This window comes from Lutjanus erythropterus, chromosome 15 (assembly GCF_056507025.1).
Source record: "Lutjanus erythropterus isolate fLutEry1 chromosome 15, fLutEry1.hap2, whole genome shotgun sequence".
NCBI lineage: Eukaryota > Metazoa > Chordata > Actinopteri > Lutjaniformes > Lutjanidae > Lutjanus > Lutjanus erythropterus.
In genome coordinates this window covers 15,061,507-15,087,981 of record NC_139331.1, presented here as the reverse complement: position 1 = coordinate 15,087,981, position 26,475 = coordinate 15,061,507, and the positions used below count along the sequence as shown (strand labels likewise).

Here is a 26,475-nt window from a genome sequence, read left to right as displayed (position 1 = left end):
TCCCAAACGCGTTTAGACTACAGTTGTGAGCATTACACTTTTCACACAGTGGTGACAAGTTTTACAAAGCTTCAGATGTGCAGGTAACTTCACACCACTTCAGTGAATTCGTTGACAATCCAACCTCTGTGGAGACCAAACCTGGTATCTCGCCAGGGACCATCACAAAGGGCTGCGGTTTCTGGATTCTGACGGCATCTTGATGCCAGCTGCCATGAACCGCTGCACCTCATTGTGAAATCTACCTCTTTTCACCCCAGTTATGTGTGTAAATACTGCCGACAGTGCTCCCGCCGCCATGAATACTGAGTGTGTCAAAGTACCGCTACCCAGGGAAAAACAGGGGGGTGTCTGAGGGAACATTTGTAGAATAGAAACACGTGTCATGCCTGTCAGACCTGCCTTTTGTTTTTTCTGTCAGGCGAAGGCCTTCCTCTCAGCACGAGATCTTACACTAGTCCACGTTTAAAGAGTGCGCTGACGATGATGCTTTTCCGCAACAGAAAACTAAAAACAGTGACTTTAAATGCAGTCAGCTCTTTTCATGTGGAAGGCATGCAAGAACAGATGCAGGGCCTCATTTATGAAAATATTCTTAGATTTGTACTTGAACTGTTGAACTCTTATGATCATTTGTATTCATAAAAGATACTGAGCACAAAGACCGTGCTGATTCAACAACAAACAACCCATTTGTAATTTGTGCTCCTGTGATCTAAAGATCTTAAATAAAACTTAAAATTGACAGCACCTGCTTTTTAATCAGTGATTTCCCCTTATAAAATGTTAGCACAGATGAGGGTTTAGTCAGAATAAACACAGACCAAAAGAGAAAAGGCTGACAAGATGACGGTGATGGTAGAGGAGACTGAAACCAGGCAACATGTACTAAAAGCCAATGGTTAATGCTAAAGGTCACTGCAGGCTTGGGTGTGTATATGTCCCAAACTGCAATACGGCAACATAACCAGCAGGAAAGCCTCTTGCGTTAAGTTGAGACTTTGCCTAGAGATGAGTTCATTTCCTCGTCAACATAAAGTTTAATAAATAACAGAAGTGTGGACTCAAGTCACGTGACTTGGACTCATTTGATGACTTTTCGACATGACAAAATCAAAAAAGACTTGCAACTTGACTTGGACTTTAAACACCAAAGACTTGTGACTTAACTTGGACCTGAACCTTTTGACTTGAAAAGGCTACTTGATATCCTTAAGCCCAAAGATTAAAATGTATGTTATTTAAAAAATATTTCACAGATCAGTTAATTCCTCGTCTTTTCCCGAATCAGCTCACTTTAAAGCTATTAATTCACAGCAAGTTGCCACTTAATTCCACAGATCCACTTTATTTGAACCAGTCCAGGAGCACCCAATCAAGTTGCAGGAGAGAACCACGAAGAACTAATGTTATATTACTGAACTCCAGCTGGAATAAATGACACCAAAGATAATTTCATTTGCGTACAGAAATGACACAGTGATCAACAAAATACAAATTGAAGTATGCAAAATGTGCAGTTTAAAAATTACAGACGATACACGGCAACTTCCAGCTTCGTTTGATATTTTAAGGTGCAAAAGAAGTACGATGGTACAAAAAAAAAGTACAGGATGATGGTGCCTCCAAAACACCAGAAGGCTACTCCTCTGGTGCTGTCCAAAGAAATCCATGGAGTTTCTCCCTTGCCAACAAATTAGATATCAAATTGCAGCTACTGTTGTTGTCAAATTTGACAATTTTACCATCATTAAACATTTAACTTCTTTTACAAAATAGTGTAAATGGTGAAATCAATTGAAACTGCGTTCAACTTCACTGCTTGTCTTGGCCTGCAAAAGAAAGATGTTGCTTTCTTTGATGATCAACAGAGAGCGTGTGCATGAACACATCAGAGCTCAGATGTCGGTTGGAGTAAGGATTGCACTGCGTCTTGCCTGGAAAGTGAGTCAGGAGTGTTCTTGTTGGATGCATTTTTACCCATCGCCTTTCTGCCTCTGGCTGGTCTTGGATAAGCCACATGCAGGGCATTACTGCACTGTAAACGAATCATGACACGGAGAAACTAAATCATCTGCCCACTTTTTAAATTTCGGCCCTCCTGAAATCTTTCTGCCAGCTCTGAGGTGACCTATTTTCTAAGTGAAGCATTCGTCAACGGTGGCACACAGGAGGGGGGGAGAGGCTCGGTTGTGTCCTGCGAGCGTGTGTACTGTAGCTAATATGCATGCGGGGTTGGCAGGAAGTCAGGCATGTGAAATTTCTGAGCGACGGCCAAAAATGTTATTTCCCATACCTCCCATGGGTGCCTGTACCCTGGATGTTGCAGACTTCAACAGCATGCATAATGACTCTTCAGGTTGTTCAGAGGAGAAGGTAATTGCAGTTTGTTGGAAGCATTAAAAGTCTTTTAAATCCAAACGCTCGGGCCTGTGTCATTTCTATCTCGCAATTCCCTCAGGTTGCTGAATAACGTCTCTCTTGTTCGCCAGATAGAAGTTTAAAGTAATCATTCGCTTCAAATGCCACATTCAAACAGTGATGCTGACAATTTAAATGAAGCATTGGCAACCAGACAAAAAAAAAAACTGAGCTTTGCTTGACAAGCTTTGAGCTACAGTCATCAGTGGAACGGTTTCCACAGGTGGCCACTGGCTGTTATATGACTTTTAAGGCAGCCAGATGGAAAAATACATGTTGTTCCATTTGAGATTTGCTCATGTGTGATGCCAACCAGAGCAGAATATTGTCAGAGCACCAAAGCCATATCCCTCTCATGTTCATTCTCACCCACTCACAAATACACACTCCTCTCTGGCTGACCCTGGCCGTGTATTTTTTACTGTGACATCATCTAGGTCTGTGCTTTTTGACGATGAACGCGAAGCCCACAGAGGCCTCCCCCAAATGCCAAATTATCTTGTTTCATACCATATCCAACACCTCATGCGCTGTGCGACTGAATACATTTAGTGAAATGTCATCCAGCTCCAGCTACAATAGTAGTGAGGGCATATTATATTTATAACCCCCCTCATGATCCTACATGGAGACACTGTACTCACAGTGGGCTTCATAATCGCATTCTCCCCAATGTCAGTGCAGTGTAGTAGACATCTTGGATAAAAAAAAAAAGAAAAAAAGGTTGCATTATATTCCACCAGGGAAGGAGAGGCATAGAGAGCAGACTTATCCACAACAGACAGATGGGGAGTTAAATTCTAAGCTTCTCTGGTGGTCTCCTGCTCCAGTCCATATTGGATGGGTGATGCAAAGGTACAGTAATAAACATAATGATAAGCAGCAAGCAGGTGGGGAGATAAACCACAATACACACATGTCACTGACAAGGTGTCAAGGTAATTTATTTGTCATACAACACAGGGTTGGACAATGAAAAGAGAGTTGTAGTCCCTACATGATAGATTAGTTGTCAACTGTTAAAGTCTGTGTAAAGAAAATTAATTACATACTTAATTAGTTTCTCTTCTTAACACGTTAGAAATGCTAAGAAATTGTTGCTGATAACGTGAAAAGAACAAGAACTGCGTAGTACTGAATTCGGGAGTTAGACCGTTAAACTGTTGTTCATGATTACTGTGTTCAGGATTGTTTTGGCAGACCTGAAAAATGGCTTGATGACGCACCAGAGCCATATGCTCCCTAACACTATATAAGGCCCACGAATGACATCACCCCAATGGTCAGTTCCAAATAGACCTTCAGTGACTCTTCCAGTCCAAATCACTGCTCACTTCAGGTCTAGCAATCCAAAGCTGAAGAAGAAAGTTATCATCCTATTGCAGATTGAGAGGAGCGAGTTAAGAAAAAACAATCCAGATTCACTGATTTTAGCTTCTACTTTATTTAGCCCTCAGTGACAGTAAACTGACAGCTCTGTGGGTCGTAGACAAAACAAGACATTTGAGGACGTCACACTGGGCTTTGGGGAACGCTAATCGATATTTGCAACATGGTTGCAGTGAGATAGTGATGATAATGTGGTCAACATTTTTACAAAAAGTCTGACATCTGGGAAACGCCATCCATCAAACTGTGACTACATTTTTGCATGAAGCATCATCCAGTCAGGGTCTGGAGAATACACAGTCACAGAATACAGTCTGCCCGTCTCTGTAAGATGTGGCACAGCTGTCTTTTCTGTTGCTTACTGAGGCTGAGCACCATTTCATCCCTTACATTTTCTTGACCGCACCTGCACACTGTCTAACTTGCAAACGTGCCTGATGAAGGTCCAGTACCAAAACATCATATGTACTAAGGGTAGACCTCCATCAGACACGTCAAATATCGTAACATCGCAAATGAATATAATATTGCAAGTTAGTATGCAACTTTCTTCCATTTCTTGCAACTTTTTGGTTCAGTTGTCCCTCTACACTCCTGTCTAGATGTATTGTTCTCATTTTCCTGATCAATATTCTCATCTCACCGCACTGGTTACCTGTGGTGTTCAGAATTGATTTTAAAATATTGTTGTTTATCAGCGCTGACTGGCCTTGCCATTACTTGCCATTACTGACCTTCTCTCCCCTTTACACCTTTGCTTGCGCACTTAAGTCTACAGACCAGCAGAGCAAGGCTTGTTACAGAGGGCAGTAGCGCGTTTGCTTGCACTTCCTTTAAGAATCAGGCAAACTACCTCAGTGTCCTCCTTTAAAACTTGTTTAAAAACTTACTTTTATAGGATGGCTTTTAACTGAAGAGTCTCTTTGTCTTATGCCTTTGTTTTATTCTATTTAACTAATTGTCTTTAGTCTTAGTTTATTTCTTGATCACATTGACATGAATGTGTTGTATAAATATATTGTATTTTTGTTTTTATGCTTGTGAAGCACTTACAACATGTGGTGGTGCGTCCAGCTGGTTGGGTTGGGGAGCCGAAAGATGCCCTTTAATCCAAACCCCACGCTTCCACGTCTAATGCCTATGACTGCAGTAAAGCTGAAACACTATATGACAAAAGACACATTTCTGTACTCGTCAGGACATTCAACAGGCTTAAAATCAAGTCCAAACTGTCGGACAGCCAAAGAGCCTTCAACCAGCAAGTTTTTCAAGAACATTCATCCTGAAGTGCATGCTCAATATTAAATGGCTTGCTGAACTGAGGTTTTTATTTATTTGTATGGCGGTGAAAGGATCACTTTTCTGACACCTCCAAAACAGGCAGACACATAAATTTACTCCCACAGAGAGGGAGTGAAAAGACAGAGAGCAAGAGATGGTTAAACACCCAGAATTGAAGAGATGATTAAAATTACAGAGCTCTTGGCTTCACACACCTTGAGATAAAACAAAGCCAGTTATTGGAATAAAAATAAGATCTGAATACGTTTTAAAAATGACAGTTGCTATCTTCACTGCTCCGCTGCTCTGGCGTTCAAGGGCACCACACTAATGACAGTATAAAAGGGATGGACAAGATTAATCATTTAGATTCCAAAATTAAATTTAGAATAGCCAATATCAAATATTAACTCCACTAAATTCATTTTACTCCTCAGTTCCACTGTGAAGTCCTTGTCTGAGGATCAGATATTGACAGCTCGGCTGAATAACAATGATGGAAACCTCAGGAGGCAATGAAATACTCATGATGTCATCTTTATTCCTGCTTTAAACAGTGAGCATGTGCAATCAACGTTATAGCCTGATCACAAACTGGGTATATCCCCCAATGAATGCATGATTATGGATTCCTTTAATGGAGTCCTGAAGAGGGCGCCAAACCACCCACTGGTTCTCCAGCAGCCACTTCCCATCTGATCCCCAGCTGCCTGTAAAGATGAAGCCCTCTGAGGACACTGTCTGTGGTTCAAAAGGCATTTCTTTTCTATTACTATGAAATACAATTAGTTTTTTAAAACTTTATTTAAAGGAAAAGTCAACACTGCATTACTTATTAGGACAATGTTGCAGTTTTGAAAAGAAACTGAGGTGATGGACAACTTTAATGACAAAATAGCAGGAAACACTCTGGATATGGTGTCATTTGTGAGCCTTTTATACTTCTTTTTTTTAATGTATGGTTCATTTACTGAATTAACAATGACTTTTTTTTTCTTTTTTTTTTTTTACCAAACTATATTATTTGAGATCACAGGGAAACCTATGAATCAAAGTTGAGTGCTTTTTGGTGTTTTATACACTGTTTGATCAGGAATCACGCCGTGACTCTTGACATTCATCCCCATTTATCCCAAAAGTATAACATTTCCTTCTGCATTGTGGAAAATATTATGCTAATTAAGAGCATTTAATTGAAATTGTGTTGCTAGGAAACAGCTGTAGTCCAAGTTTAAGATCCTGTTCGTATTAGTATTACCAAGCACTTCAGCAGAAAATACAATAAAGCGAGCCCATTTACAGTATAATGCTGCTTTGAAATGGTTCATATGACCATTATTCAGAACTGAACTGGAAGACAATGGTGAGGTGAAACTTGTGGTCACAATAGATCTTTTCACACGTTTTTAATTGGGGTATTTCTAGTCCCTAAATCTGGCAAAATTGAACATAATGAAATGGATGTTCTCATTTTGCAGGAGCTCCCTGGAACTGCCAGAAGGGCCCCTGAGGGCATGCTGGGACCCCATTTGGGAACCACTTAGCTGTACCTCTTCAAAACTTTAAAAGTTCTGTATTGCTAAAAAGTTGGTAAAAACATGTAGGCCTGCAGCAGCAGTGTGTGTGTGTGCGTGTGTGTGTGTAACCGGTGTCGTCTAGTATTATCTGCGTTGTTTTTGATGAAGAAACCCAGACAAGGATATCTTTGGAAGCGATCTCCATTTATTCTGACAGACGGAGATAAATAACAAAATCCTCCTGTCAATTGTGATCATATAACTTGAGCCCTTTGTCCATGGAGCACCACAGCAAAAAAGCAAGCTTTGTTACATTTGATACAGCACATTAAAACACAGAAAATGTACCTGACACATAGAAAGACATGACAAATTCCTCCCGTCGGTCCTAATGAAGCCCCTACACAAATAAATGACACAGAATGTGTTAGCATGTTACAACATAAGTTTAAGCAAGCAGGTTAACTTCTAACTGTAATAACAGAGAGGCTAAAACAGAATTTTTTTGGACCGCAATGTTGCTTACCTCTCCTATGGAGCAGACTCCTGCACCGATCCAGTTTACAAATCCGCACCTGCCTGCACCAGCAGAGCTGAATACCAGAACTGACCGGTTACCCACCAGTAGTTCCAAGTCAAATCTGCAACCGCAGTGTCCACAACCGCACCGGGGATTAATATACAGTCATTCACTTATCACCTGTCATTCACCTGCATCCTCAGTTGACACAACACCAATGCTCCTCTAGCTGTGGATGTGTTTCCTCAGCAACAATGTGCCCAGCTTGCGGCTATCAAAAGCTAAATCTTTTGGGGAATTCTTCAAGCAGGAAAGCCACTGACAAACATCGTTCTCACAGCCTCTGATCACACCAAATTTCTCCCAAACATTTGACTTGGCCTTGGCGAATCCTTTTTTTTCCCACAATAAAATCCTGGTGGTTTATAACAATTATTGGCAGATTTAAATACTGCACAATCATTTACATTTCTGATTTCTCCTGGAGGGAAAAATGGAATTATTTGTGTTACATTATTGTTCTTACCTGCAGTTAGTTCATTTTTGCCTGTGTGCCTGTGCTTGTGAATTTATTATAACTGTCAGTGCATATTTTGTATAATTATTACACTACATATTACAAATGTATTTGACACTGATACACGTATTACTGCTGTATAATTGAATTTGTTACATATGTTAATGTTAGAGCTGCAAGGATTTATCGATTATGAATGAATTATTAAATAAATCAGCAACTGCAGGGCTCACCATTAAGGATTGTCCGCTTCCCCAGGGCAAATAAAATGCCATGTCAGGCAAGTAAACTGTGCAAGAATGAATATTTTAAGTAATCAGAGACATCACCTTGGACTTGGAGGGACTGGGATGGATATTTTTCACTACTTGCTCACATTTTATAGACCTTGCAGCCCTAGATTAAACATCATGATTCGCTTTGGTTGTTATTTGATAATCGCTAATAAATAACAGTTTGAAAGAAAGAAAGAAGAGAAACTCTATTTTTTCTGATAGCAGCTTCTCAAATGTGAATATTCTCTGGTCTCTTTAGTCCACTCATTAGAGTAAACCGAATATCTTTGAGTTGTGGACAAAACGAGACACATGAGGCCGTCTTGATGAACGTTTTTCACCATCTTCTGATTTTGTAGGCCAAACAAACTAATCGACTGATCGAGGAAATAATCGACAGTGAAAATAATCGTTAGTCACAGCCCTAGTGTGTGTGCTTGGACAGACATCTCTCTAGATCGAGCCAAAGAAATGTGATGTAGCAGATGAATGCTACATGACAGACAGCATCTCATCCTGCCTGTCTGATAAAGGAGTGATGGAGAAACATGAGCAGACAGGAGGATAGACTGTGTGTTGAGTGTTGATTGTGAAGGTCTGTCAAAGCTCGATCTCCTGAATTCCAATAGTCCAATCTCTCCTCCTCCTCCTCCTCCTCCTCATCCTCCTCCTCCTCCTCTCTCTCCTCTCTCCCAGCAGCATCCAGCAGCTGCGCCTCTCTCCTGCCTTTCCTGACGCTGAGCGAAGCCTCCCATACAGATGAGCGCTGGAAGCCACGCACCTCTTGACGTAGCCACAGACCGGTTGCGGTGCCACTCGGTCTCCGTAGCACGTATTGCGCAACGTGACTGATGCTCAACTGGCTCCATCCACGGCGGCGGGCACATCCGGCTCCCAGCGTCGCGTACATTCATTAGAAAGTGCTCTCAATAATAACGCTGGAGACAACAGCAGGCATCGCCGAGGAGCTGCGGACGAACCCTCCCTCCGCTTGTCACCGCCGCCGGGAGAGATGAGTCGAGGCGCGGCGTCGGGGCGCAGTCGTGATGTGACTGTGTGAGCGGCAGAGGAACGACTTAAAGGTGGAAAGCAGTGAGAATTTGACAAGAGTGTGTGTGTTTTCTTCAGGTGATGCCTCCGTTTGACAGCATGCAGCAGCAGCGGCGGAGCGAGCCGTGAACCACAGCTGGATTTGAGGAGCTATGTCCGCGGGTACCGAGCCTCCGTCCGCCTCCAGTCGACAGCAGCAGCGCGCCCCGTCGGATCAGCGCCTCGGGGGTCTTTCGTAAAAAATCCAGGGCCACTCTGTTTTCCCTACCTGGAGTCGAAGAGAGGTCTCTGTTCGCTCTAAGGCCGGGCTTTCGGCAGCCCACTCCCCGCATCCTCCGCGTTTCCACTCCATGGCAGCGGCAGCAGCAGTGGACATCCAAAGCACCACCACCTGAGTGCGTTCGCCTCCTGCTCCTGCGGGCTTAAATACCTTCACAGCGACATACTGAGACTAAATTAATCGACGGCTGCTGTGTTTTCTATATGCACCTCAGCAGTCACACCGCCGCGGAAAGAAAGGACTTCTTGCCATTGAGAGCTGGATATGCAGAGATTAACGTGAAAGGATGGATCTAATTATCTGTGTTTTGGGGCTGCTGGCGCTCATCGTGGAGGGCATCCGTTGCCAAGGAGTGTACGGTGAGTGGATGCATGTATTTCCTGCTGAAACGTGATCATGACCTTGTAAAAACAGTGGTCGCTCATAAATCGCCACTTATTCCCTCTTATACACCCTCAAGGTTTCTGAATATGAAGAAAAAACAACATCAACTCGTTCTTTTAGGGTGCCAAAGCGGGTGTGAATGTCATGTTTGAGTGAGAGGCTCCAAATGTTGAGGTTATACAGCAAATACGTGTGTGTAGCCAATCATGCATCTCATCCAATCCATCACTCATGATGGTCGGTGAGCAGGCTAAATTTAGTGTTTGGAGAGTCAGAGATGGTTACAGTGGAACCTGCTAGATTTTATGCTGATCTGTCACCTCACATACATGCAATCTGTTAATTATCCTTCAAAAGGTCGCTTGTCTCACATTAGGCCACATGTATGTTTGACTGTGCCCATAAGGACTGTAATGTGTGGCATTTAGTATGCACAGTCATGACTTGTTCTCATGTGCGTTGTGGTGGATCCATCTGCCTGCCTCTTCCTCATGTCTGTCTGTCTGGATCTCTCTCTGTCTCTACCTCCCATGCACACACTCCACAACGAGCACACAATTCTGTCTGCTTGTGCAACCAGTGGCACAGATGATGTCTCATATGAATCGTCATCCTCGCAGAAGCGGCAGCGCCAGCATCAGCAGAAATACTGTTGGGGGGGGGAAATAATGATTCATGTGCACTAACACTGGGACACAGGAAACCTTGAGGTGTACAGCCCTGACCTGTCGGCAGTGACAGTGGCTCTGACCACAGCAAGAGGTTGTGCAGGGAGAGCGAGAGGTCAAGTACAGATGTGGAATATGGTGTTGCTAAGCACTAAAATAGATCTTTTGTCACCGTGTGTGTGTGTGTGTGTGTGTGTGTGTGTGCAGAGATGATGTAGCAATGAAAGGTTACTCTGAGCATGACAGGAACAGTCATGGTGCTGCACCTGACCAATGATGCACCAGGATTTTATCTATTCTTTTGCTCTAGAGGGAGGAGGGTGAATAAGATAATCAATCACAGCACATGTCAAGGCAGTTGTAGCATGACTGCTCATATATGTGGACAGTTACTTATAATACCACATTTCGCCCTCTAGCACCTGTTGCTAAGACATTTCAGAGTAAAACGCAACTAAAAATGCAAAGCAAGCACTTACTGATTTTCTGTAATCCTCAAACCTCTCTTGATCTGCAACAATTAATTGATTAATTGATTGGTCAAAAGAAAATAAGTTACCAACTGTTTTGTTTAGTGATTAATTGTTTTTCAAGCAAAAATGTCAAACATTTGCTGGTTCCAGCTTCTTCAATGTAAAGATCTGCTGCTTTCCTTTGTAGTTTGTGAGAGTAAATGATTGGAGTGCCGCAATCAATATTAAATTGGACATCGATCAAAATGAGGGAAATTAGATCAAAGTCGCAATTCTGACAGTTTTTTCACTTCCAAGAGGACACAATGTAGCTTACTGACCATTATATCACACTTGATACCATATAGATAATCTTTTGAAAGAAGAATTTTAAAATATAAATGATGGCCTAGAACCAATAATCTGTTGGTCTTTACGAAGACGTGATAGTTTAACTAAAACAAAATATGTTGAAAAATTGTATAGACCTTAAAATTGAAAGTTGAAAATCGAAACAGGGATTTGGAGAGTCGTGCCACGTCTTTGGGTTTTGGACTGTTAGTTGGACAAAAGAAGCAATTTGAAGACTTTGGGCTCTTGATAATTGTGATGAAAGTTTTCACCATTTTCTGATAATTTATAGACTAAAATATCAATTGATTATCTTAAAAGTAATGGGCAGATTAATTGATGTTGAAAATAATCATTAGTTGCAGCCCTAAACCTCTTAGCACTCTCTTGGTGATGTAAGATTTCTATGTACGTGTTTTTGTTCAACCTACAGCTAAACAAAAGATTAGAATCATTAAACAAATTAGTGTTTTAGCTGGTTGAAAAGAGCGAGAAAAGAAGTCTTAGATGTTGAATATCAACCAGTTTCCAATTAGACATCAATATTGAAATCACGATTGTTTCTCACTGGGATTAAATGTTAAAAAGAATGTGAAAAATGCTCGTCACTATTTATCAGAGCCCACAGTGACATCTTCAAATTACGTCCTTTATCAAACCAATAGTTCAAAACCCCAAGACTCTTCATTTAGTAATATGAATGACAAAGAAAAGCAGCAAAGTTGATTAGTCAATTAATTAATTAGTTGATTGAAAGGAAATTAGTTGGCAACTATTTTGATTGTTGATTAATCATTTCAGTCATTTTTCTCAAATGTCAAACATTTGCTGGTTTTGGCTTCTTAAATGTTAAGGATTTGTTGCTTTACTTCGTCAGTTATGACAACAAATGAAGAGGCTTTGGGCTTTGAACTGTTGGTTGGACAAAAGAAGCAATTTGAAGATTTCACCGTGTTTTGACATTTTAGAGAAACAATTAGCTGATTCATTGTAAAAATAATTGTTAGTTGCAGTCTTAAACTTCTCAGCACTCTCTAGATGATGTAAGATTCCTACATAGGCGTTGTTGGTGTTTGTAATAAGCAAATTCTTTTGGTTATGTATTGAGCCCGGAGGCATAACCCTTCATCAAACACTGATGTCTCAAGGCATCATTGTCGATATCCTTATCTGCTAAATTGGTCTCTCCAATGAAGCACATGTATTCAGGGGAGACAGGCATGACGTTAAGCATCAAAACCGATCACATGAATGTCAGATCAAAGCTGCAGAATTCTTGGTGCGAGCGCGCTGTCCACGCTACAGAGTTGGCGTGCAGATGAAGATGCACGCTCATTAGAAGGAATCATATCCCATAATGCTCGATATGTGGTGTTGCAACAGAGGTATGTGTGGACAAGTAGGCCTGCAGCAGCAGTAGTGAAAGAGACAGGGACATGTAGCAGATGGAATTGTTTGAGGATTTATCTGTCTTGTGTTTGTGCTTGTATGTTGTGCAGCCTGAAAACTCCCTTGAGCACAGTCACCCCCATTTTCTCCCATCAGTACAGTGTTTCACCTATTCTACAGTAAGTGTGTTTTACTGAGGATTTAAATATGTCCTGCTGCTGCTGCTGCATAGTTTGGAATTGCAACAGGAAAAAGGCATGGATGGATGGATGGATGGATGGATGGATGGATGGATGGATGGATAGATAGATAGATAGATAGATAGATAGATAGATAGATAGATAGAGTTGGTGATTGAATTTGGTGAGTTTGAATAAAGTGTATTTTACGCAATTAAACTCTTCTTAATTTGGTAAAAGAGAGAAACTTGGATTCCGAAGGTGTACTGCTGTATTTTTCTGTTCAGCAAGGAAAATAGGTGTAGGAATATTTGCTTTCTTGACATTTTGTGAGCTTATGTTGTTTATTTGTTGGACGTAGCAAATGTGACGTGGCAAACTCACGGTTTGCACACATCTCCCAACCGAAACAGGGGTGGGGACTGACGGAGACACACACACTTATATAACGGCGATCATTGATTGCTGGGCTGACGATGGCCGGCTGGAAAATTTTATCACATCGCCCTAGTAGGTAGGTGGAATCTGTTGAGGGGCACTAGGCTGAAATGTTTAGCATGTTGACATGGCCAGAATAAACTGGTGAAATTTAGATTACTTCAATTTTTCCCATAGACAGAAGAATTAGTGGATGGAGCTTCTGGGTCTGTAAAGTGAAGCAATACCGAAGTGCCTTGAACCCACTTTCTTTCTAATAGCCAGCAGGGGGCGACTCCGCTAGTATGACCGTATGTATCCTTATGGCAGAATGACCCCACTTCTCACTTGATGCATGACATCAGTAAACATTTTTTGTGCATCCCGGAGCTCAAACTGTCAAACTAGGCAGTGCTGATCTGTTTAGTTGTAATTCCAGAAAGATTGTGACCAGGCAGGCCGCCGTTATTTCCTTCTGAACAGACGAGACAAAACCAAGCACTGTCCAAGTCACAGCACATCCCCCACCAGCTCCATACTCTTCATGGGACTGCGCATACTCTGGTTGCAAAATTGTCAAGATGGCGACCCCAGTAGTGCCAAATGTGGTTGTTGGGGGGGGGGGGGGCAGCACTGTGTCTGCTGTCAATGGCTTTTTCTTTCTGAAGATCTGTGTGCCTTTGGTTACCTTTGGTTTTGGAAATAGATAAGTAGACATATATGGAGCCTTTATATCATGAGGAGGAGCCACTGGCCTTCATGCCCGTGCTTCATGTTTAAAGCATTCTCCACATCTCCAGGGAGGTGGTCTGTATGACAATGTCTTGAAAAGGTTCAAAAGTCAACATTTATTATTGAGAGTGGCAAAACATTAGCATGCATGCTGTGTTGCTTCCCAATGTAGTCGCTGAAGGTTTTGACACATGAAGGAGGGAGGCCAGTGAAATGGAGTATTGTGCACCACAGGTGAAAGGCAGTGGGTGTGTGACTGAATAAAATGAGAACTGTGAGAGGATAACTCATAATGGTGGCAGTAACTTTGAAGTGGAAGAGTTTCATAAGGCTTTATAGAGGGCAAGGCCAGAATTCTTTGGTCATATCGTATCTAGTATTTTTACCACCAGATCCCAACATCTCTCTTGTGTGGCGTCCAAAGCATCAGCCATCATTTTCCGTCCAAGATTTCCAAATTGATTTGAGTGCAGACGGATGAGACAGTTCGCAAAAATGAGACTTTCGACGATTATTTTTATCCCCGAGCATTGGTATATGTCATTGCTGCCGACTCAATGGTGGAATCATGATCTAGTAATGAAGAAATCACATACCAGTGCGTTAAGTGGTGCTGCCAGAGTCATTAAAGAGGATTGATGAAGGCTAGTCATCCCTCCATGACTCCAGGCCACAGAGGGAAAAAGAGAGACACCACTAAAGTACAACATCTGCTGCTCCACTCTTTCTCTCTCCTGCTCTCCTTATCTTTCCCTCTTTTTTCCCTCCTTGGTGTGTGTCTCTCTTTTCTCATCACCACACACACACACACACACACACACACACACCCTCACCCTTCTCCAGGAGATTGCTCTATTATCTAGACTTCTGTTCATCTCCACATTGTTCACCAGAACTCCAATAGGCCAATGGCTGCTTTGGCTGTGATGATCACCACATTACAGCAATAATCAGGTCATGTGTCATGTGTCAGGTCGTCACTGCAAATTTTATTTTGAAGGGTCAACCTCATGTTGAGATCAGCACACGGGTCTAATAATACATATATGGACTAGTGCTGTCACACGCGTGACTAGTCAGGAATACCATAGAGCTTTGATACTTTTATGGTACCAATTGAATTGCTTCAATACTACTGAGTAATGAAAAATTGCTTCCCATTCAATACCAGATTTCGATACCTAAGGAGTTTTGGCAATGATTTATGTTTTTTTATATAGTCCAAGACTGTGCAGGTATTCCATCAGTTTCTTCACTTAAGTCCTGATATCTAGGTTGAGTGAGGTGCTCGGAACAAAAACAGTTTCTCCAGCTGCTCACAGATATTAAAACACCTTCTGCCTTTAAAGTCACTATTTGTACCGTGATGTGTAATATAATTCTGTTTTTGTTAAAATGGATTTTATAAAACTGACATTAAAAAAAGTATTGTTCAGGAACCAGTATCAAAGACACAGACACAGCCTCTGATTGGTCTAGGAATTGCCAGTGGGTGGCTAACAGCATGCTAACATTAGTTAGCGCTAGCTTAACATTAGCCTTTCCTGCTTAGCTTGCTTTGGGGCTAACCTCCTTCACTTCTCCAGCAGTTGGAAAACAACAGATGAGACTTTTCTTGGTTATGAGAAGCTGCAGCCTTTATTAACTGACACACTGTAACTTGTACTGTACATTTACTGCCAGATGGACAACTTTCTACTCCCTAGTGGGCATCACCATCACTCTCAGTCTGCTGCTCGCTTTCACTCAGCTACACCGCTGTTATGACAGTGTGCTTCAATAAAGTCCAATAAAACACAATTATTAAGACAGCTGCGGTAGACTGCCAACTTGGCGGGAAAATGTTGCTTTGTCACAACCCTAGTAGCTGCTCTTCCTTCACAGTAAATGGAAGCACCAACAAACCTTCTACATATTCTCAGTAGGCATTTATCTCTAATGTTGCTGCAACCAAACTGCACTAAATAATAATATCAAACGACTTCAATAGAACATGACTCTTATGATAGCATGGAAGTGTTTTTCTGCTTGTTACTTTATCTGGAGATGTACCGCCTTCAGTATGTTCTCTTTGCATCAAAGTCAGTCAGCGACAACCTCCATGGGATGTGCAGATGTTCCTGATCTCGTTTTGTGTTATGCTGCTGAAGAGAAAAAGTTCCTACTGCTTTTTCTCCCATCCCACTTCTCCCTCTCTCTCCGTCTCTCCCCCGTTCTGTCTCTCGCTCCCTCTCGTTTGCATTGAAGTCCAACCAATTGCTGGGGTTTCTTTTCATGAGCCCCGGTTCAGACGCTTTGGCTTCTAAGCTATGCAAATGCATTCTGCCAGTGAAACTAAAGCCGTCTTTGTTGGTTCTCAGAGGCCTCCTCCACAGAGTCCTTCATCATTCCCTTGGATCGGGACCCTCACATTTCCCACCGTAATGAGACCGCGGATAACTCTATCTCTTCTCCTCCCTCCCACTCTCAGTCCCTATCTCCCTGCCTGTCTCTCTCCTCTGCCTGTCTCTCCCTCCATTACCCCAGGGGACAGAACAGCGGATGGATGTCTACAGTATATGCGCTTCAATCAAAAGTAAATGAGGATATACAGCTGGGCACAGCACAGAAGGAGTAATTCGTTGCAGTAGAACAGTGTGAGGTGCACATTGGGGATTACTACATACCCCTGGGTGGGGTTTCAGATAGCACCAACTTAATCATACCGAATGTCAGTTCTCTTTGGGCCGAGTCCTCTGAGACTGGCACTGAATATACACCGCAGAGACAATGTTTGAACTTAAAGTCGGAAGCACTCCTGCTGTGCTCAGTATTCAGCGGATAATCTTTGACAGTGTTACTTTAATACTCCCGATACAATGCGATTAAGGTGAAACAGCTGCTTTTCGGAATCCGGACGTCACAGTCTCTCAGAGTTGGAATTAAAGGGGTACTCCACCAAATCAACAAGGCACTTCCATAAAACTGGGGGACTTGTGAGTGACTGATTTTTTGAAAATGGCCAAAATCCTGACGAATCTGCTGACCTGATGTTTGCTCTGGCGGATACGTCTGACCCCCTTCCACTCAGACAGAATTCCACTGACCTTGGATCCAGTTGGACCAAGAACGACTGTTTATTTAATACTGGGCCGGTACTATGCGATGATAATTGACAGAGGAGCATCACTGGTCCAGATTTGAAAAGTCATGTATCACACATTTTGAAGCTCTGACTGGTTGTAGGTCTGTCCAATGGCGTCCAGTCAACAGGTCCATCCAGCAAAACACCTTTGGTCGTTCACAAAACTCAGATCAGACTGTCAAACTAGGCAGTGCTAATCAAATATGGATCAAAAGTCTGTTACTGTCCTGTTACCTCTCTGTCTGTTACCTTTTAGAAACATACTCTGTTAAGCTGTAGTGTTCTGCACTTCTATAGCAGTGCACCTGGAAAGCAGCTATGACTACAACTGTAGTACTGCCATATTTCACACAGTACAGAGTATTTTAAGAGCATTTAACGTGCAAAACTGGGATAATAAATGAAAAAAAAAAATTACAGTTTTCTCAAGTATATCAGGCATTACTACCCCTTGTGACCACTGTCATCTGATATAATTTGTGGATTGTTTTTAAGTGCTTGTTGTCTTTTCTGGTCAAGAAAAGTGAGGGCTTGTCTACTCTGGACAGTATAATGGCATAGCCAAAATATATATTGCAGGTCAAATTCATACCATCCTTTCTATACTATTTGCTATACTATATGTGTACTTTCTATACCATTTGTACCGTCCATCCCCAGTTGTGTTTGGCATTTTGGCCTATATATGTCGTTAACACCCCTTGGAAATAGAAAATAAAATGAGAAGTTCCACACAAATTCACATTCGTCAAGCAATGCCAGGCTACAAAATTGCAGGATTGTTGCAAGATCCAAAAAACACTGGATCCTACATTCCCCATCATTCACCTTATACATGCCCACATCTTTCAAAATTATTTCTCTCAGTTTGTAATGCAGTATCTCTATTATAATTTTTTAATCTCCAAGTCAAAGCTGACATAATCCAGATGACATCACTAGGACATCATCCGGGTTATCTTCTCAGACGTTATAAAGATCTTTGACAGCCACAGAAGAAATGATAGAACTCTTTTCACAATTATGTGTGTAAAATCAGTGAAGCACCACCTTAATTTAATCTGTGTGACTTTGTGTTTATCTATGAAGCGAAAAGGTCAGGTTGCCTGTGTTTATGCAAGGTGTGTGTGTGCGTGTGTGTGTGTGCGCGCACGCTGTGGGGTGACACTCTCCGCTGGAAGGATGCCACTCTCAGTTTTGCCCTCTCTCTGCCCCTCTAGCTTTTTTTTGAAAGATGTAGCCGTGTGTAGTTTGGCAGTAGGCGAAAATGGAAAATGGAGCTGTGAGCGTTGGGGTTGTAGCTGGGATTTTTACAGCATTGTCAACTACAGCAATGTCCTCTGCACAGAAAATAAGCAATTCCATTCCTTTTCTCTAATGCATAGTTCAAAGCAAAGATAGAGTCATGCACAGCTGTGATGACTGGAATATATTTGTCAGTGTGGATGCTCACTGAGTGTAATATTTTTCTTGATTATTTGTGTTCAAAACATAAAAAAAAAAACAAAGTGTAATGTTGCTTTGGCTACTTTGCACACATCATGAACAGCCGTAATACTTTCTTCCTTCTACTGTGAGGATTTGGATGAGTTCAGGAACACAATTTACCTCTGGATCATTCAAGGCCAAATCCCCACCGCCGACCAAAGAAGCTTATTGTAACCTGGCTGGCTGCTTCAACTGTTAAGCCCACATCCCCAAACCCTGAGCTACTTGTCCTGCTCTGTACAGTGCTGAGGACAGGAAAGCTGCTGCTAATGATCTTGTAGTCATTCATTCATTAAGTCCTGTTCTGGTGCATGACTTGCCCCGGTTTATTTAGAATCAGAAGTAATTCTGCGCTTGTAATGAAGTCTGGTGTGGCCTCTAACCTGCAGCGAAGGCGCGCACTGAACCAGAAACGATATTTTTTCCCTTTGTCTGCTGACATTGTAATGAAGTGGCCGTTCATCATCTGGATCATTAAAAACAAGATTTAAATCTTAAATGTCAACCTTGGTCCAGCTAATATTACCTTGTACAGCACCAAGGCTTTTATCTGTAGTGTTTTCATTTCTTATAATAGCGTTAATTTCCTCATGTTGACAGACTCATGGTCCAACTGCAATAAATTAAAGCTACAATATCTTCCTTTGAGAGGCCAAACTGCTGGTGCAGTTGTGGTAAGACTAATAGCGAATGTAGATCCTCGGGATAAGACTGCCTTGTGCGTCTTTCCCATACCATTGCTGCCTCTGTTGCCATTCTCATGAGAAAATAAAGACCATAAAAACAGCTGTAGAGCTGAAATATCATGTTGTTGTTGGCTTTTATTCTCATCATTTGTAGGAACATTAGCCGGCAATATAGTAACCTAAGCTTTTCCTAAGGATGATGGACGGGCTAAGTTCAACATTCATATAACATTCATTATTATTGTGGTTGAACGATGAAACAGAAGTGATCACTGCATACTATCATGATAAATTTAAAAAAAGTCACAAAATATGTTTATAAAATGTCATCAGCTGCTCATGTTCACAGCCATAACATTAGCATATGGCATGTAGAGCGTAGTCAACAGGTGGTATTTAATATCAACTGAGAGTTTACTCTGACTCTTATATGACACTATTTAAGGAACATTGCATCTTATTATTCAAATTAGTCTCAGTTTTCTTAAGAACAGGTGAAAAAGTGCCGCTTGTTTGCATTAAATTAAAAATGACTTTGCTATGTTGTTTTTTTTTTTTTTTCAGAAAATGTTGCAGATTATGCCTTTAACCAAAAACAATGCATCATATTTTATAAAATAATAAATATGTATGCACCCTCAGCACCCTCACAGTCCATCCACACAGGCGTTTTCACTTATGTTCCCTGATTAGACCACAGGACAGACAGACTGAGTTTGATTGACAGCCCCCTCACTCACTTGCTCACTACCTTTGGGGCGGGGCAACGTACCCTGCTGATCATTTTTTGTTAAAGTTTGGTGAAACCCAGTGCACCGGGCGAGTTCTAATTAGAGTAATTGAAAACACCTGTGTGGGTGTGCACAGCCTTTAATGATCAAACTAACAATAAGCTACAGCTGCCAGATCAATGTTGTGAAGGAAAAAGTACAATGTTTCCCTCCAAATTGTAGTAAACTAGAAGTGCAAAACAGAACACAATTGAAATACTGGAAAGTACAAGCACCTCAAAACTGTAGAGTATTTGGTTAAATGTACCTGGTTACGTTATGCCACTAAATGCACGCACCTTTGTGTGATTGACCAAAAACAAGTTGTTGCTTTCTTTTTCAAACAGAATTTTCAGGAAACAGCAATAAATAATCATGCTTCATCACAAGTGAGCAATACAGACAACGGAGTGGCTACCTAGCTAGTTTGCTGACTTACTTTCCTCACTCTCGGATGTGCCGTCTGGTGTCTGGTGTTGTTTGGAAATGCAACTTGCAGGTTTTTCTGCGTTTGAACATTATTGGAACAATTTTAGATAATGTAAGTCCTCAACTCAAAACATTATATAACATAAATCCTGCTGTTTTTAGACATTTTAAGGCAGAAATGTTACAGATTATGCTTTTAGGTATGTTCCCCTCATATGAGCCAGAGCTCTTGCTTTTCATTTCAGTTTCAGAGTTTTACATTTTCTGCTCAATTTGCCATTTACCATTAACTCGCTGTTAAATCATGCATTCATTAACATCTCATCATATATTCACTCAAATGCCACTTACTGGATCTAACAGACGCTCATGCTTTCATTATGCCGTCATGCCTCTTACATGCATTAGAGTTTGGCCAGCTCATAAATACTTTATACTGTATGTGAACGGACAAAGCAGATGCAGAGAGCGAGGCGTGCAGTCGTACGTGCTGCATGCTGATAAGAGCAGAGCAAAATCCCTTTAGCCAGGTGTATAATTTGTGCACAAAGAGAAGAAACAGGTGCATGTATGCTTGTAGAGGCTGACAGTGAGTGAGGTTCATATCCTTTTACCTGGTTTACAGCTAATATAATGGTATGCTAATTAATGTATGACTTAAAGGGACACTTCACCCCAAAATCAAAAGTACACATTTTCCCCCCTTGCTTGTAGTGCTATTTATCCACCTAGATTGTTTTGGTGCAAGTTGCCAAGTTTTGGAACTACCGGCTGTAGAGATGTCTGCCCTCTCTGGAGTATAGTGGAAATCAATTGCACTCGGCTTGTGGTGCTCAAAGTGAAAAAAAAAAAAAAAAAAAAAAAGAAAAACTCAATGGTAATGACTCTTTCCAGGAATCATTACAAATCATCACTACTTTCTTTCTATGGTATAATTTACCAGAGCTTCTTTCAGTGAGACTTTATTTTACAATACACTAACACGATGTAACAAGCTGTACTTTGTATTAAATTAGATAATGACTACACCATAATATGAATATATGTATTTTAGACAGTATGAATATTAGACAGTATTATTAGAACCTTATTATACTCTCTTAGAGGGCAAATTACAACAGAACTGTACTCTAAAATAAAGTGGATTATTCCCCACTGTTAGACCCTTAATAAACTTTATTATAGGGTAATTAGGGAAACATTATGACAGAACTGTAAACTAAAGTGTATTTGTGTGTATTGTGTATTGTTTTGTACTGTTAGACACTTACCCTCTAAGTAAGTCTAATAAGGGCCTAACTTTGGAAAACAACACACACAGTACACTTTAGTTTACACTTCTGTTGTAATGTGTCACTGATTACCTTCTTATAAAGTCTAATTCTTTCTAAAAAAAAAGAACATTTTAGTTCTAGTGTTTGTCTTATTTAACACAAAGTACAGCTTGCTACGTCTTATGTGTGTACTGTGAAATAAAGTGCGACCCTGTTTTCTTTCTACTAGAAAGAAAATAGATTACTATTGCAACAACACATCCTCAGTAGGGTAAAACTAACCTGTCTCACGACGGTCTAAACCCACCTCACGTTCCCTGTTAGTGGGTGAACAATCCGACGCTTGGTGAATTCTGCTTCACAGTGATCGAAGAATCTACCAGAATCTATTTCTAGATTCTTTCTACTAGAAAGAAAACAGCAGACATCTCTATGGCTGATCTCTCCAAAATGCTGCAGCTCACATCAAAACAATCTAGATGGATAAAAAGCACAACAGGTAAGAAGAAAAATATGTATAGTTTTTTTTTTTTTTTTTAATTTAGGGGTGAACAGTCCCTTTAACTGTGTGTTAAAATTCAGTTTGTAATTTGATGATTCATAAGGTGTTAAATCCTTACATAAACTCTATGATTTATTAATATGAAGCCAGTATTATATAACCTGTGAATACATGCATTACATCTTGATGAGTCATGCATTGCTTTTGTGTTGAAACACATCAATTGTTATACCCTCATAAAGTGTTACAGATTTTTCTTAATGAACAGCCGGATTAGCCGCGAAGACGGATCATTTTTAGTGCCTGTGGTGTGTTTTCCGTATCTCAAGTTTTCATTTCCATGATTGGCATCACTTCAAATCACAGAGAATTATACATGCTAGCCAGCTTCAAAGTGACGCAAATGATGAAAGGGGCTCATTGAATATGAATGTCTTCTTCTCCAGTCTTCTCTTACGCACTTCAGTCAATTGGATTGTCTTTGTTAAGCCAAACTGGCAGGACCCGCATTTACACACATAAAGTACAAATCACTCAGCAGTCCCAATAGGTAGCTGATAAGAGCAACAGGGAGCCTTTTAGCAGCACTGTGCAGGAAATAAAGCAAAAAAAAAAAAAAAAAACCAAGCCAGAAGAGGATTGGTGCGTTGTGGCACCCACAAGAGGCTAATGCCAACCTTCAACTATGTCACTTCAGCCCACACAGGCATCCTAAGTGCTGCTCCTGTGAAGTGATGTCTGTTGTCATGGTGACAGTATGTGAGCCTGGCATTGCACATCCTCTGACTTCCCTGTTGCCTTCCTCTGCTCGCTCCTCCCCTCCTCTCCCTCCCTCCTTTGCTGCCTACCCACTCGCTCATTCTCTCCTTCCCCTCACATGCCAGGAAATCAATCGCTGAAACAAATGTGAAGTGATTGCAGAAACGCAAGCTCCTCGCAGCAGCCTTACAAATGTGCACGAGAGCAGATGAGATTGCTGTTGGGTGGGGGGGCAGCGATGGGGGTGGGGGTAGAAGGTTTTGGGTGGAGGGGGGGTGACTGTCTCTTCAAAAATAACCACCATTTCGTTGCTGTGAGGCGACTGCAGGAAGAGGCCCTACTTATCTTTGTAGCGAGAAATGCTTAAGCTCCTCTGACAAGCAGGAACAGTGGCGACGTAAATGTGTTGACAATGACGCCTTCAGTAGTCTCAAGCTTCAAATCCAACGCCAAACAGTCAGACAGCAGGGGAGCCGCACGTACAGACACCCCTGTAACAACACCACCAACTTCATATCCATACACACTGAGAAACAACGCTTCCAAAAGGGTTCCTGAAGGGCTGAGGTTCTATGCAGAACCATTTGCTTCTGAAGAACCTGTTCTTGAGGAGAGGGTTCGTCAAGGGTTCTTTGTAAGACTAAAGGTTCCAATAAGAACCATTTTCATATAGATAATGCTGACATTTTAAGTAAATAACCATCAGTAATGTGGATATAATGGCTTAGTGGGTTAAGTGAAGTAATGGACCAGTCTGATAAGTTCAGAAAATAACTTCACTTTACTTTAATGCAGGAAGAAACAGCTCTTATGATAGAAGCTGTCACATGATCTAGTCTTATATCACAGTATGATGTAATATCAATATATTGTCCATCCCTGGATGAAACCCTTATAAAATACCTTTTAGATCCCCCTGGATGGGTTCAACAACATGCATGGAACTCTCTGAATATCAGTGTTTTTTTTTTTTCTGAGAACCCACAGGGTGGTATTTTTGTTAGCAGCCTTAGAAGGTGTAAAAGATCTGGATAGAACCCCCAGAAAGGGTTCTGGGTTGACCCATTACACCATAGAAGGATTCTCTGTAGAACTTCTTCCAGGGGTTGGAACCTTTCTCAAAGGGTTTTTGGTTTTAATCATTTATGTTGTGTCCTAGGCAGAACCATTGAATGACCACAGTGTACGATCTATGGTATTCAATAATTCTTTGTCACATCTGTAGAATACAATGTGGTTCTTTGTGGAACCCTCATTAGACAAGTAGGTTATGGATGAAACCCTAAAAAGTAGTTCTTTAGATCTCCCTGGATCTGGTTCTACAGTGTACAATGTATAATTATTGATGTTGGGCTCCGGGCAGATCCGTCTGAACAGTTTCCAATGGAAAACTTTTATAAAAGTTTCTACCAGGACCCAAAAAGTTCTCCTGTGGGGAGCTGCTTTCTGAGTAGCACTTTTATTTCTAGAGTGAAAACGTTGTATTTGCCAAATCACAATTTGAAATGACAACAGGTTCTTGGTAGAACCCCCTGGTCAGTTCTTGTTAGCACCTGTAGAAGGTGTAAAAGTTCTGGATAGAATCTGCTGAGAGCGTTCTTGGTGGACCATAGAAGGGTTCTCCTTTAGAACCTCTTGTAGGGGGTTCTGGGTAAAACCTTTCACAGATGGTTCTAAATATAACCCTTTATGTTGGGTTCTTGGTAGAACTCTGAAAGAACTCCAAGTTGAACCTTTACAAAAAAGGTTTCTCCGATGGGGACAAGCAGAAGAACCCTTTTCGTTTTCTGGTTAACCTTGTATTTGCCAAATGTCACTTTTAAATGACAACAGGTTCTTGGGAGAATACCTTGGGTGGGTTCTGTAGCACCCTTAGAAGGTGCAAAGGATCTGTATAGAACCCCCCAGAAAAGGTTCTAGGTGGAACCATTACACCATAGAATGATTCTCTGTAGAACCTCTTACAAGGGTTTCAAGGTGGGACCTTTCACAGATGGTTGTATAACCTTTTATGTTGGGTTCTAGGTAGAACCGTGAAAGGGTTTCAAGTGGAACCTTTATAAAGGTTCTAGCAGGGACCAAACGGCGCCCCATGGGGCCAGGGCAGGCTGGAGAACCCTATATGGTTCAACTTAACACCTCTATTTAGTGTATATAAGAGTGTACCTCCTCACCCTGCCTGTCCATCCCTGTATCCACGCTGTGTTTTTTTCCTTCGTCTTCTCTCTAAATCGACTCGTTCCCCTGCTGGCAAAAGGAGCCTGAGACTGTGGAGTTGTGCCGTGGCTCTGCAGAGGCACTGTGAAATTTCAACACAGATGAACATGCAGTTTGTGTGGGAGCATGTGTACGCGTTTTCTGTGTGCGTGTGTGCTTTTTCATCTATCTAGGGCAATACTTTGCTGAGATAATAATTTAGCGATGTGATTTATCGCCGCATTCACACATCAGCCCGTCTGCGCAAGACTCATCGCGGATGCTGAACGTGCCTCAAAGTGCCTGTGAACATGTGATGCAGTCATTACGTGAGCTTTTACACTTCCTAAACCTCCTACCCTTTTTAAAGGGATATCTAACTGTGTGCTGAGCCCTTTTTTGTATTATTTGGCTTTCTGTGTATCCCTCAATAGTCTCTAAAAACCTTATTCTTCTAACAGAAATTCACAATGTAACAGCTAATCTCTTTAGCGTCATGCTCTCTTCATCTCTCTGCCAGACACAGTATATCCCAGAGGCTGTTACACCCATGGGGATAACCTCAAGCCGTGTACTGTCAGTTAATGGCTTCCTATGGCAAAGCAAGCAGAGTTATCTGGAGTAGGCAAAGCACTTCTCCACTGAGATTTCACTAAGTGGTGAAAGAAATCTCAGAGCGAGATTTAATGCAGATGTTGGAGTTCTCACCCAGTTCTGATTGTCTGCCGTCTCACTTCCTGTCTTTATTCAGGCTGCTGCTGCAGCAAAAGCTTTGCACTTCGTAGTCATTTTTACCTGGAGTTATATTTATACACTGGAGCTGTATAGGAATTTCTTTATGGAGGTGGTCACACATCAGCTGTTGAGAACAATCCCACGTTAACAGTCAAATATGTCCAGAGAAAAACACTTGCTGGGTTGCCAATAGTCTTCTCACTGTCTGATGCATCATTCAGGCTGTGGCCTTCAGTTTTGGAGGAAAATAGTTGCACTGATTGATACCAGATTGATAATCATTTTAGGGAGTAAAAAAAATCTGATATTGATATATTGGCTGTTATTCTTTACACAAAATATAATGTGGAGAATATGTAATATGTTCATGAAATACACATTTTTTGCATTGACCCCTCAAAAGTGGTCGTCAAAGATAATGGAGTGTAATGGAGGCAGAATATTTTACTGTTTAACAACAAACTTTACTGTCTAAAATTATGTCAGGGCACTGAAACAGTACACTTTTACTGGTATTTTTAATAATCATATATTTAAAAAGCACGAACTGAGCCAAATACATATTTGTATTAAATCTGAATAAAGAAAAATAATCAGATATACACAAAACAATCTTAATCTTTTTCTGTGAAAAAAAACCCAAAACATATTTATATTGGACAACATATGTGCTGATACCGATACAGACTG

General features: G+C 41.3%; 1 protein-coding gene across 1 annotated transcript in view; it reads left to right on the top strand.

Moving 5' to 3' along the window:
- The first annotated feature begins 8,624 nt into the window (after nucleotides 1–8,624).
- LOC146314177 (MAM domain-containing glycosylphosphatidylinositol anchor protein 2) overlaps nucleotides 8,625–26,475 on the top strand; it is a 254,799-nt gene continuing 236,948 nt past the window's right edge. The window contains exon 1 of the mRNA XM_084737373.1: nucleotides 8,625–9,609. Within this exon, the coding sequence (XP_084593499.1) occupies nucleotides 9,537–9,609 (73 nt within the window). The 5' untranslated portion in view covers nucleotides 8,625–9,536. The remainder of the gene's footprint in view (nucleotides 9,610–26,475) is intronic.